A 13,531-nucleotide genomic window follows, 5' to 3' on the forward strand; every position below is an offset into this window, starting at 1 on the left:
ATCTTAAAAATTAGACTAACATGTATGAAAACCAATCCAATTAAGTTTGACGTCATTCTCAAAATCCTCCATTGTTTCAATATCATTCCTTGGAATATTTAGGATTGGGTTAATCATAACCCTTCCCTTAATAAAACCATCAACAAATGTATTTACGTAGTTATGTAAGACTCACTTTCTACTAATTTGGGCAGGAAAAATAGTTTTACAAAAGCATTTCACAAGTTCCAAAAGTTTTGAATTTCTTTTGAAGCATCTTCATCTATTTGATCAAAGCTTTCACCTATTGCTAAAAGGGGATCATTTCCTGACTCTATTGATGGTGACTTCGTTTGATGTTGACTCTTTATTCATCGGCACCCATTTTTGGAAAGAAGAGCATTTCATGTGCAGCTACTGATAGTATTTGTAAGTTGTAACTCTGCTAGTATCTACTGATTTTTTTTTTTTTTTGTTTCTGAAGCTAGAAGAGATGTATGGTTTGTATCTTTATTTTGTTCTTCATTTGAAATTGTTTAAAAGCCATAGTTTTAGAATTTCTAGATCCTTCCAATCGATTAATCTAAGACTAATTTCAAAAACCAACTAATAATTTTACCTTAGCTATTTCATATATATTTTGAAAAAAAAAAAAAATCACCTATTACTAAAAGCTACGTGATTCGTTCCTCTATTGAGGATGACTTCGTTTGGAGGTAATAAGAGAATGAAAGAAAAGTGAGAGAGAGACTCCTATTACTCACAAGGAAGTATTTTTCCCATTTTAGATTCCTTCTCAGATAAGGAAAGTAATATTCTTTTGATCATAGAACGGATCAACCATCAATGATGTGATTTTTTTTGACATATAAGACACTTTAGCCAGATAGAGCATTTACATCCGGCTCAATAAAATTTTAGCTAAATTTAGCCAAAATATCACTCTTTTCTATTTTAACTATCAACTTTTTTAAAGTACCTACATCCCGCTCAGCATTTTAGCTATTCATTTTCACTATTCCATTTAAATATATATTCTCTATATTCTTTCTTCAACAATCATATTTTTTAAATTTTGTCATTTCCTATCGGTCATATTTTTCTAATTAAATTTGTCTTTTTTTAATGATTATATATTTTTTTAAAAAATTACTTTCCTAATTGTCATATTTTTTAAAAATTTTGTATTTTTTCTAATTGTCATATTTAAGAAAGAAAAAAAAAATGAAGCATTTGATACCAAGTTTTTTATTAACCATCATATTGTTCTAAAATAAAGCATTCAATAGCAAGTTATTAACAATAAAGGTTCTTAAATAATGTTGGAAGAGAAAGGGGGAGCAGAAGAATGTTGGTTTTTCATTTTATAGAAGAGAGATGATAAAATAATTTTTTATTAGAGGAGAGATAAAAGAAGGAATTTTTTATTTATATATGATATACATTGTTGAGCTATAGTGCCCAACAAGTTTGCTGAGCACTATAGTTGCTCAACAATTTGATAGCCCCTTCGTTGAGCTGGATGAGATGCAATTTTTTTTTTGATATTTGGCTCAACAAAATATATAGCTAAAAATGTGAATGCTCATGAAGAGAGTAATTATATTTGTGCTTAGCCAAAAGGCCGTTTATTATATATTAGTTGTTAAACATTAAAAAAGAAAAAAAAAAAAGAAAAAAAAAAGGGTAAGTAGGACTTTTATTCTTCTTATCTCGAAAGATGATGTGAATTTTAAATCATCCTTAATTAGATCCAATATGATGTGACTTTTAAATTATAGTATAGAATTATTCGTTTGGAAATATGATGTGGTTGGATGACAAAACTGAAAACACACAGACTTCACACTTTTTATTGCTGAAATATCATAAACCATTTACAAAGTTCAGAAATCACAAGCAAAACAAGATTACAAATTTCACATGCCATGCATCCATTGCAACTAAAAGTAAAGCACTCCAATGAACGCTAAACACACATATATACTTCAAATCTTCTTCATGACAAAAGGCTTAACGAAATTCCAGAAAGTTAAACCTAGGAGAATTAGTCCAACCACAGATCCAGTGCCTCTCCAAAAATCACGAAAATACACACTTTTCATGGTTGCCATAGCACGGTTCCATGGATTATCAAGGTACTCATGAATCTCTTGAAATTTAGAGTAACAGGATCCAGATAACGTAATCTCAAGGCAGAGCTTGTTAATTAGAGTCGCCACTGCAGTGTTGCTACCAATATTGTTAACAATTACCTCTTTATCAGCAAGCAAATCCACATCTTTTTCACTGTCGATTAGATCGTCCAATAGCCAAACATAGCTGCAAATGTATGCTTGAAATGGATAATGACACTGCTCTAAGGCCATGAGGTTTCGGAAACGAACTTCGGTATTGTCGTCAATCTCAAAGGGTGGAACTTCCAAGATACACTGCATACGCTCCAAATGGGAAAAGCGTTTCAAGCATGGCAAGCAAGCCAAGAGCCATGACAAATTGAAGCATGGCCAGTATTTCAAGCACTTATTCCCTTTGAATTTTATGTCAAGTAAGCGACCATTTCTACTTGGTTTGAATTTCAATCCTGCCTCGTCAAGCTTTGTGGCACAAGATAGTTTACGCACTTCTCCTCTAGTTTCTTTCAGGTCTGATGCTGAATAGAACAAATATCTTAACAAATCTGTCAAGTGTTTTACATCCTTGATTTTGAACCATGGTTGATTCTCACCAGTAAAGTAAATGAGTGAAAGCTCCAGAAAAGTAGCTTTTTTGTTCTGGATTCGCTCATTGAAGGCGAACGTATATATTTCCTCAAGAACCAAAAAAGGAATTTGATTCTCAAGTAATATTAAATCATGTGCTATACCAATTTCCAGCCATGGTTGACTTGATATGTAATCATTTTTTTTTTCACGGAAGAGCTCATTTTCGTCATTTTTCCCTGATCTCCTCAGTAAGACCTCGATCATAAAGATGGCATCCAATAAAATCATTTTCACAAAATCTTTACTGTCGAGTCTAGAACCCTCTGAATAGCTATGACGGATTTGTACTTCGTTTTCTGCAATGATATTTCGAAAATCCTCCTGGCACTTCTTAGTCCGATACAAGAAATCCTTGAAATATCTCAGTTTATACATTTCCATGTCCCTCAATTCCTTTCGGCCATGATGAAAAGGGCCTATTGAAACAAACTTAGGGGTGTAGGCTTCTTTATTTACCTTGCGCAGTTTCTTGGGAACCCTGTAAATACAGCACCCAGGCCACAGAGCAGGCTCCATTACCAGTGGAAGATCAATGACGACATCTTTGCTTCCAAGTACATGTTGTATTTCAATGCAATCACAAGCGTCGAGGCAGGCCATATTTTCTAACTCTCGATTTCTGGTATTTCCCTATTGACAAACAAGCAACAATCAGTGGGAATATAATAGAATCCAATCATCTGCAGCCAATAGGCAGCAATATTAGCAACCATTTCTTTATCCACCCCATATACTTCTTATGAACTTTTTATTTTAATTTTGTCAGAGCACATTAAAAAAATTAATCGGAAAAAGATCCTCTCCATTTCGAATTCTCTCAATTTCTTCCGGTTACTGCATTTAGAATGGCAAAATTGTCCAAATTTTTTTGAGGTTAAAATTTTTGGACAATACTACCCTTCTAAATGCACCAACTGGAAGAAAATGAGAGGATTTGAAATAGAGAAGATCCATTTCCAAAAAATTTTAACATCATTAATAGTAGTTTATTAACTTAGACTAAATTTAATATGTTTTTTAAATGTTTATAGACAATTGACACTATTTTAAATGGATTAGAGAATATTTCTTTTAGACTGGTTTAGAAAAAAATTATATCCTATTTATAAAGCCATTAATTAATTTTCATATAAAGCCACCCAAAAGCAAAACTCCTAACCCTTGAACTTGAAATTAAGAGGACCAAAAAAAAAAAAAACAAAAACAAAAACAAAAATGAGAGAGGGAGAGAGAGTATTAATGCAAGAACCTGTGGAATTTACCAAACTGATTTCAATAGTACTACTATTTATATATGAACTGTCTACCAATTAATATTATATATGAACCATCTTTTGGGCGCAAATAAAAAAAAAATATATTTAAACCTTGCTATATATTAGAGCAATTGGTAATTTAAAACTAACTGATCATTCTTAATGAGCAGAAAAATTTAATCATAAAAAAATGTTGATATTTTGTCTTACTCTAAACGGAGACGGAGGGGTAAATTTAATTACTTAACCATTACTTTAACACTTTCATACGTGTGAGCACCTAAGTCCAACACGTGAAATATTTAATTGAAATGGGGGTGAACTAACGGAGTCAATGTTCGATCCCATGATCTTTGGCTTTTATACCATGTTAATCACTAATTATCTCAAAAGCTTAAGCTGATAGGAAGATATAAATTTAATCACTTAACCATTACTTTAACATTTTTATCATCAATAGTACTACAATAGAATTGGTTCTTTCCTGCTGAAAACACTGAATCTCATGAGACTGGATTTATCAAACATGAAAAGATAAAAACTGTAAGTATTATACAATGTTAAATTATCACTTTTCCTAAAGTTAAGTTTATAGGAAGAGATTAGGCCTTTGGGTTAAGTGGTATCAGAGCCAAAGGTCTTGAGTTTAAATCTTGACTTCATCATTTACCTCTCATTTCAATTAAATATTTTACATGTTGGGCCTCATCTAATAAAATGGAGTTTGAGTCTGCATGTGAGGAGGAGTGTTAAAGCATTGATTAAATGATTAAATTCATCTTTTCCTATAAACTTAGGTTTTTAAGAAAAGTTAGAGTAACATTGTTTACTATACACAAGAAAATACTTACGGTAGGAGTGATTGAAAGGGGCTAATACATTAAACACTTATATTGCAATCCTTTAAACTTTGAGAGGAGCATTGCAAAAGTCATGCATGGCAGTTCGGGCGCTAATTTAAGTTTTCCTTAATAGTATTATTATAGTTATAAATAAAGGAAAATAGTATATATTTTTCTCTATGTATCTCTAGTCGTGTATATTTTATACACTAGGTCTACCAAACATGTTCACTCAGTCATTGTCTTTAGAAGAATTAATTAATCAGGTAATTAAACAGAAAATCGAGTGTTTTAGTTGATTTTTTCTTTTTTCTAAAAAAAAAGCTCAAAATCATTTATATTTTTCCTACTATATATTATTTATATTATATATAAATATAAATTAAGAACTTCACGTGTTGGAACCATTTATTAATTAAAAACTAATTTGGGTCCATATATATATATATATATATATATAAAAGGGAGTTGGGATATTAATTTTATAATAAAATTACTATTTCCTCTGACCTTACACTCTTTTGATAATCAATAATTTAACACCATTTTTCACCTTGTAATTTAGTTGGGTATAAACTATAAAGAGGTCAAAAATTTAACAAACTGATTATCAATAATTTGTTTGATAATCAATAATTTAACAAACTAATATTTAGTTAATTCTTACAAACCAGTCTAGTAAATTGTCAAGTATCTCTTAGCACGTAAGAAACACATTTAAAAACCCATTATTGCAATTATATTTAGGACAAATGGGCAGGCTTGTATTTATGACTGAGTCATATTTTATACAAAAGTCAAATGTACAGAATTTGGAATATGAACACAATTAAATTATTAAAAGGGAAAAATACAAAAATCACCTTAGGATTTTGATATGGGTGTCAATTTAGTTCCTACACTTTCAATATTGAATAATTTAGTCCTTGCGCAAACATTTTGTTAACTAATTTTCTAAAATCTAATAGATCTAATCATATAAAATTATCTATGATTTTCCAACACATCATCAAGAGTAATGCAACTCTTCACATACATGTATCACACTCATTTTATTCTAATTTATATGACTTGTTTTAAATAATTTTCCGTGTCAGCTACTTATAAAAACAAAATAAAATCCACTTAAAACATGTTATATTTGTTGATGTGAAATGAATATGAAAAGCAGCATTACTCCGCCATCAATAATAGTAAAGTAACAATATTTTTTCCTTACCTCTAAATTTAAGTTAAAAAATAAGAACTTAATTATTTCTCTACAATTTCCTTCTCAATCACTCGGTTCATCTACAACTATCGTAAGTTGCTACTACCACTAGTAGATCCAATTTATCATAGATAGGGGTGTTCAAGTGGACAGTTAAAAACCTTCCTGCATCCACTATCCGCACATTCGGATGAATTAAGGGCGGATTTTCAATCCCTAACCATGAGCAGGCTAATACTATATCTATTATTCGCACACATGCAGGCTGATAGCGAAATATGGGTAGGCAGAACCTACCCTATATATAAGACAACGTCGTTTTTGGATTTTATCCCAAAACGTTGTTGTTTTGTCAGGAAATGAGTAGAAAAAGAAATCCCAATGCCTCACTTTTTTCTCCCCCTCTTTGAAGCTGGAGCTCTGTTTTAGCCTTTTCTCTCTAGCTCTGACTCTCACGTTCTCTGTCTCTCCCTCTCTCCGTGGATCGCTCTCTAATCCCATAAGAAAATCCCATCCAAAAAAAATAATAATAATACAAAATACAAATCACTCTCTTCTCTTCATTTTCTCTTTATTCAACCTACTATCAAAACATAAATCTTGAGTTTGAATTCTAATTTCATATTGTAACTTTCATTTAAATTAAATATTTCATTGGTTTAAATTATTTATAAAGGGAAAGCCAATATTGGCACGCATTTTAAAAAATTTAAATAATATAGAGTCATATACACTACCGTTAAATGTATCAACCTTAAATCCTGACTATAAAATTATTATTATTCATTTCATTTGAAAATGAGAAGATCCTTGTTCTTGGAATAGGATCCCCTCTCAATTTCAAATGAAATTGATAGTATTCATTTTTTGGTCAAGATTTAAATTAAGTGCATCTAACGGTGTATATAAAGTAAATATTGTCACGTCTTTTAAGAAAATTTAATAATGTAAAATTATGTACATCGTTAAATGTACCAACATTAAATCTTCATCACAAAATGCATACTATCCATTTCATTTTAAATAAAGAAAATCTTTGTCCCAAGACCCCTACTATGCGGTCGGGCTACAAAACCCAACTTTTGCAACCCCCAATCAACTACTGTCACCAAAGCTAAGTGCACAAACATAACTTACAACCAAATACACCGGATGAAAACCAGAGAAAGAAAGAAAAGAAAGAAAGATGGAGAAAGAAGAAATGGCCGGCGGGTCTCACCAGACCCACGCCGTGTGTCTGGCGAGACCCACCAACCATTTCTTCTTTCTTTGCCAGACCCACGCCATTTCTTCTTTCTCTCTTTTCTTTCTTTCTTTTCTTTCTTTTTCTGGTTTTCATCCTGTGTATTTGGTTGTAAGTTATGTTTGTGCACTTAGCTTAGGTGGCAGTAGTTGACTGGGGGCTGCAAAAGTTGGGTTTTGCAGCCCGACCGCATAGTAGGTTTTTCCCTTTGTCCCTCTTTCTTACTCACTCGTTTGATCATACGGTCAAACCACTATCATAAGTTGCCACTTCCGGTGGTAGATCTAAGTCATCCCCATTATAGTTTCAATTTTTTCAAGGACTATTATTTTTTCACTTGTAGCGTCTTTTTTTTTTTTTTTTTTTTTTTTTAAGTTTTCCATCCATTTCTTCTAAGTTACAATTTAAGTGTCCATAGACAGAAGGATCCATATGGATCATGGTTGAATTGACACTTTTATTTGTCATAAATGCAATATATATATGGACTAAATCATTCAAATTAAAAGATTATATAGGACTAAATTGACACCCACATAATAATTAATTAAGGAAAGTAACAAAATAAAGTGGATTGATGGAGGAAAGAACCTGCAAATTTTGCTTTAAAGAAATGCTTATACGTATTTGGAGCACCTCTTAAATGCCACGTTGATAGACTTTCCCACACTTCCTGTGCCCTCCTGTTCACTTCCTGGGCGCTAGCTCCTGTTCCTATTTATAATATTTTCTCTCTCTCTCTCTCTCTCTCTCTCTCTCTCAAAAAACAAGCACAAAACACGTTATGCTTTCAATATCGTCATTCTCAAGCAAGAATTTAATATTCCTTTCTTTTGCGTAGAAGCTCATTTCCAACAGTAAAAATCAGAGATTATGTAAGATTTATAAAAACTAAATATATAGTAAATTAGTAAATAATCTTATGCATGCTCCTCATGCTCTTTATCTCTTTCTGTTTCTTCGGGAAGAAAAAAAAAAATCTCAATAAGAAAATCAGGACTACCGTATTGCCTTCTCAAAAATTGACATGAAGTTTATGGAGATTTAAATTATTATCATAATTAATATCACAAGATTTTTTTTTTTTATTGGTTGATCTTAAAATTTAGGCTAAAATGTATGAAAACCAATCCAATTTTGACGTCATTCCTCACAATCCTCCATTGTTTCAATCAAAGACAGATCTATGGGGTGACTGGGAGTGGCCGTGGTCCCCCCAAATTACAAGAAAAAAAAAGTTTTAAGGCAAAAAAATAAAAAAAATTTAAGGTATTTTTTGCCAATTAGTCCCTCCCCAAAATTTTTTTGGCCCTTACTCCCTCCCCAAATTGAAAGTTGGATTCGTCCCTTGTTTCAATCTCATTCCTTGGAATATTTAGGATTGGGTTAATCATAACCCTTCCCTTAATAAAACCATCAACAAATGTATTTACGTAGGTATGTAAGATCTCACTTTCTACTAATTTGGGCATGAAAAATAGTTTTACAAAAGCATTTCAAAAGTTCCAAAAGTTTTGAATTTCTTTGAAGCATCTTCATTCTTCTCTTTCAAAAACCTACCTTAGCTATTTGATCAAAGCTTTCACCTAGCTATTGCAGGGGATCATTTCCTTCCTCTATTGATGGCGACTCTTTATTCATCGGCACCCATTTTTGGAAAGAAGAGCATTTCATTTGAAATTGTTTGAAATGAATATATGGTTTGTATACAGATTTTTTTTTTTTTTTTTGGTTTCTGAAGCTTGAAGAGATGTATGGTTTGTATCTTTATTTTGCTCTTCATTTGAAATTGTTTAAAAGCCATAGTTTTAAAATTTCTAGATCCTTCCAATCGGTTAATCTAAGACTAATTTCAAAAACCAATTAATAATTTTACCTTAGCTATTTCATATATATTTTGAAAAAAAAATTCACCTATTGCTAAAAGGTGATTCGTTCCTCTACTGAGGATGACTTCGTTTGGAGGTAATATATAAGAATAATTGTGCTTTTGCAAAAAGAGAATGAAAGAAAAGTGAGAGAGAGTTTCCTTCTAACATTCACAAGGAAGTATTTTTCCCATTTTAGATTCCTTAATTGCCAGATAAGTACAGTAATATTCTTATGATCATAGAAGGAAAACAACCATGCATCATTGATCTGCTGCTAATGCTTGAAAAATCATTTGGTTGATGATTCCCTATTTAATATCTTCAATATACCATTCTTGGTGACCGACGAGAACTCTCAACTTTGGAATTTCTTCATGAAGATTGAAGTTTTGATGACTGTGAATTAAGATATGTTTCATCTTTAACTCCTTGATCTTCGATTTTTTGTAGAAAAATTTTAGTAACATCATAAGGTTGATTTGATTTAATTAAAATTTGATAAAATTTGTGATTTCCAAACACCATTATGTTTATTAAGGTTGATTTGATAAAATAACTGGTTATTTTTTATGATAAAAAAATTCAACCAAATGATTTTTAATATATTCAGATTACATTACAAAATGGCTATATATGAATAAATTAAAGTTTCCTAATAATTATTTTGACATAAGAAAATATTAAATTGGAAAAGTGTAAACTTAAAACCCTTTAGTTTGGGGAAAATTTCAATACCAGCGCGCACAAGAAGAATGATACTAGTATAGCTATTCTATGATTCAGTGGAAATTAGGGATACAAATGAACCAGATTGATGATGAACAGTTTGAGCTCAATTTCAATAAACTTGACTTGAGTTAGGTTCATTTATTAAAGAATTGGCCTTGAACAAAAATTTGGGTTCGTTTAATTAGTAAATGAGCCAAATTTAAATATTAACTCAACTTAACTTGTATAACTTCATTTTTATTATTTTTTCTTGTATTTTTTTGTAAAAAAGAATTAAAAAAATGAAAGCCAATCATCATTTTAATGTAATAGATATAACTTTTTTTTGAATGAATGATTAAGCATTTCATATCATGACAACCTATACAAAATCCTCTTCAGCAATGAAGCTAAAGACGCCGACACTATACAAGTATCAACCCCATCCTATACCAATCCAATCAAGACAAGACAAGGGCCCCAAAAAAAAAAAAAAAAAAGGTCAGAATTTTAGTATCTATATCCCACTCACAACAAAGAATCATATTCTCAGTATTAATTACATTGAAACTTACCTTTAAAAATAATATGCCCTTTAACATCGATCCCAAATAATTCTTTGAATCACTTATTCTTATGTTTTAGGAGAACTCTCATGTCATCTCATTTTCCTTCATAGATTATATATTGATGCACCAAAAGTATTAGAGCATATTTGAGATTGCGTTATAGAGCTTAAAAATTAGTTCTAATACCTAAAAAGTTGTGCCAAACAAAAGCTAGTCTGTTTGATAAAAAATTTCAAAAGTATTTCTTTAACTTTTTTACTTTAAAAATTATTAAAACTCACTTTTGGCAAAAAACTTAAAAATAAAATATTTGCCATAAAACGTTGTTTGACTTAAAAGCTCTATTTCTCAAATACAATCCTAAATATGCTCTTAAGGCTCTTCCTAAACATTAATGATACCCTTCCAACATATCAGCATCCCATGAGCTAGATAGGAATACTCTCTACCTTGCACATCTTCATCACAATAAGCCAAACACGTTTACTATACCCGCCTGCTGGTCCAAGTGCAATTTTGGTTGCATGGGTTAATTAAGCTGAATTTATTGAGGGGCCGTCGTTTGCCAATTTAATTTATTGAGGGGCCGTCGTTTGCCAATTTTAGTTTTATAAATTTATAAATAAAAATTTATTTATTTAATTAATTCAAATTAATCTTGCTGATGATAAGTTCAAATTCGACTTGAACTATAATAAAATTAAATCAAAGAAGCTTAAACATTTAATATTTGAGTAGATTACAATTATCTCAGTCATAATAATAGAGCATATATAGAAACTTTATGCATTGAAGCACACATGTACTCTCTGCTCAGAATAAGAAAAACAAAAAAATGGTACACACTCTCCACATATGCTGAAACAATATATATGTAACACACAAAATGAAAACAACTCGTAAAACCGATCACTAATTACTCACAAGCCAGACATGACAACCAGAAAATTTAGATACAATGCACCCCCAACAAACGCTAATTAAATACACATATCAATGCTTCATTCCCTTTTTATCACAAAAGGTCGAAGAAAACCCCAGAATTGGTAAAGCATGACAAACAGTGCAACTGTTGTTGCAGTGCCTCTCCAAAAATCACGATAAAACTCACTTTTCATGGTTGCCATGATGCGGTTGACATGGTTATCACTGTAATCATTAATCTCTTTACCTAGAATGGAGTAACATGATTTATTTACCACAATCTCAAGGCAAAGACTGTTAATTACTTTTGCCACCGCTTCATTGCTACCGATATTGTTAACAATGATCTTTTTTTGAACGAGCAAATCCACATCTTTGTCAGCGTCGATTAGATAGTCCAATAGCTCAACATAATTGTAGATGTAAGAATTAAGTGGATAACGACATTGCTCCAAGGCCATGAGGTTTCGAAAAAGATCTTCAGTATTGCTGTCAACCAGAAGTGGGGGGATTTCCAAGATAGATTGCATTTTTTCCATCCATGGAAACGGCTTTTTCAAGCATGGTAAACAAGCCAAGAGCCATGACAAATTGAAGCATGGAAAGTGTTCCAAGCACTTATTCCTACATAATTTTATGTCAAGCAATCTTCTTTCTTTAACTGCTTTGAATTTCAATCCTGCATCATCTAGCCTTGTGGCACATATTCTACTATCCAAATCTTGTTTAAGTTTCATAGTCAGGCCTGGTACTGAACAGAACACATGTCTTATCAAATCTGTGAAGTGTTTTACTTCCTTTCTGTTGAAATTTTCTGGCAGCTGCGTATCAATACGATTACTAATAGTGAAAACATAAAAGTAATTAAGGGAAAGCTCCAGAAAAGTAACCTCTTTGTTCTTGCCTCCTTTTTGTGCTTTATGATATTCGGGACCGGTAAACTTAAATAATTTCTTGAGAATGAAAAAAGGAAGCTGATTCTCAAGTAATATCAAGTCAAGTCGAATACCATTTGTCAGCCATGGATTCTTTATAACGTAATCATCTTCATCATTTTCGCCATTTTCCGGCTGCCAAGGTTTGGTCCTCCGGAAGAGCTCAATTATAAAGATGGCATCCAATAGAATCATTTTTGCAAAATGATTACTACTTATGTGTGTAAAGTCTTCTGAATAGCAATGACGGATTTTTTCTTCTTTGTTTTGAATGATCTTTAGAAGATCCTCCTTGCTCTTCCCGGTTTGATCCAAGAAATCCTTCAAATATCTCAATTTTTGCATTTCCATGTCCTTCAATTCTTCTCGGCAGTGATGAAAAGGACCTATTGAAACTAACTTTGGGGTGTAGGCTTCTTCATTTACTTTGCGCAGTTTCTTGGGAACCCGATAGATACAGCATTCCGGCCACTCTGCAGGTGGCATTAATGGTGGAATGTTAATGCCAAATTCCTCACATTCCTCGCATTCAGCTTCCTCTCCAATGGAAATTATGGAATCACTAGCGGCCATCTTTTCCATCCCTCAATTTTGTTTAGCCTAGTGAGAAATAAGCAACAATCATTGGCAATATTAATAGGCAGCAATATTAGCATATATCCATTTCTATATATATATATATATATATATATATATATATATAGAAATGGATATATCCAACAAGGCTAACAAAATTACATGTCAATTCCAGTCATAGTGTTGAAATTAATGAATAAATAAATATTAAGAAAAAAGAAAGTGTCTGCAATAATTTAATTTGATATCTAAAGCAATATTTATATTATTATTTTTTTAATTACCAAATGATGGAAGAACATTTACATCTAAAAAATTCTCAACACCCGGGTGGATGACTTCCATTCAATCATGGTACGTAAGTGGATATACCATCGAGCTATGAAGGCCAATGGTAAAAATGCATATATTATAGTTAGAAAAAAAAAAACAAAAACAAATTGACAATATCTTTTCGAATAATTCATAGTATATATTATTAGTTTTTTTTTTTTTTTGATAATGAACTCAATTCATTTATTAAGAGGAACCTTGCTCGGCAAGGACTTTTACATGGATACAGTATATATTATTAGTTCATTGCTATTTAATAGTCTTTTTTTTCTAATTATTATTATTATTATACGGACGAATTTTCAGCCACTAATCCCAGG

At 31.5% G+C, this 13,531-nt stretch overlaps 2 protein-coding genes across 2 annotated transcripts; both read right to left on the reverse strand.

Moving 5' to 3' along the window:
- Positions 1–1,967: 1,967 nt before the first annotated feature.
- On the reverse strand, positions 1,968–3,344 carry LOC132172406 (UPF0481 protein At3g47200-like). The gene has a single exon (XM_059583904.1). The coding sequence runs from the start codon at positions 3,342–3,344 to the stop codon at positions 1,968–1,970; it is 1,377 nt and encodes a 458-aa protein (XP_059439887.1).
- Positions 3,345–11,444: 8,100 nt separating this feature from the next.
- On the reverse strand, positions 11,445–12,875 carry LOC132172415 (UPF0481 protein At3g47200-like). Its single transcript, XM_059583916.1, has one exon. It carries the CDS (start codon positions 12,873–12,875, stop codon positions 11,445–11,447), a length of 1,431 nt encoding a protein of 476 aa, XP_059439899.1.
- Positions 12,876–13,531: the final 656 nt, after the last annotated feature.

Source organism: Corylus avellana, chromosome ca1, assembly GCF_901000735.1.
Source record: "Corylus avellana chromosome ca1, CavTom2PMs-1.0".
Taxonomy (NCBI): Eukaryota; Viridiplantae; Streptophyta; class Magnoliopsida; order Fagales; family Betulaceae; genus Corylus; species Corylus avellana.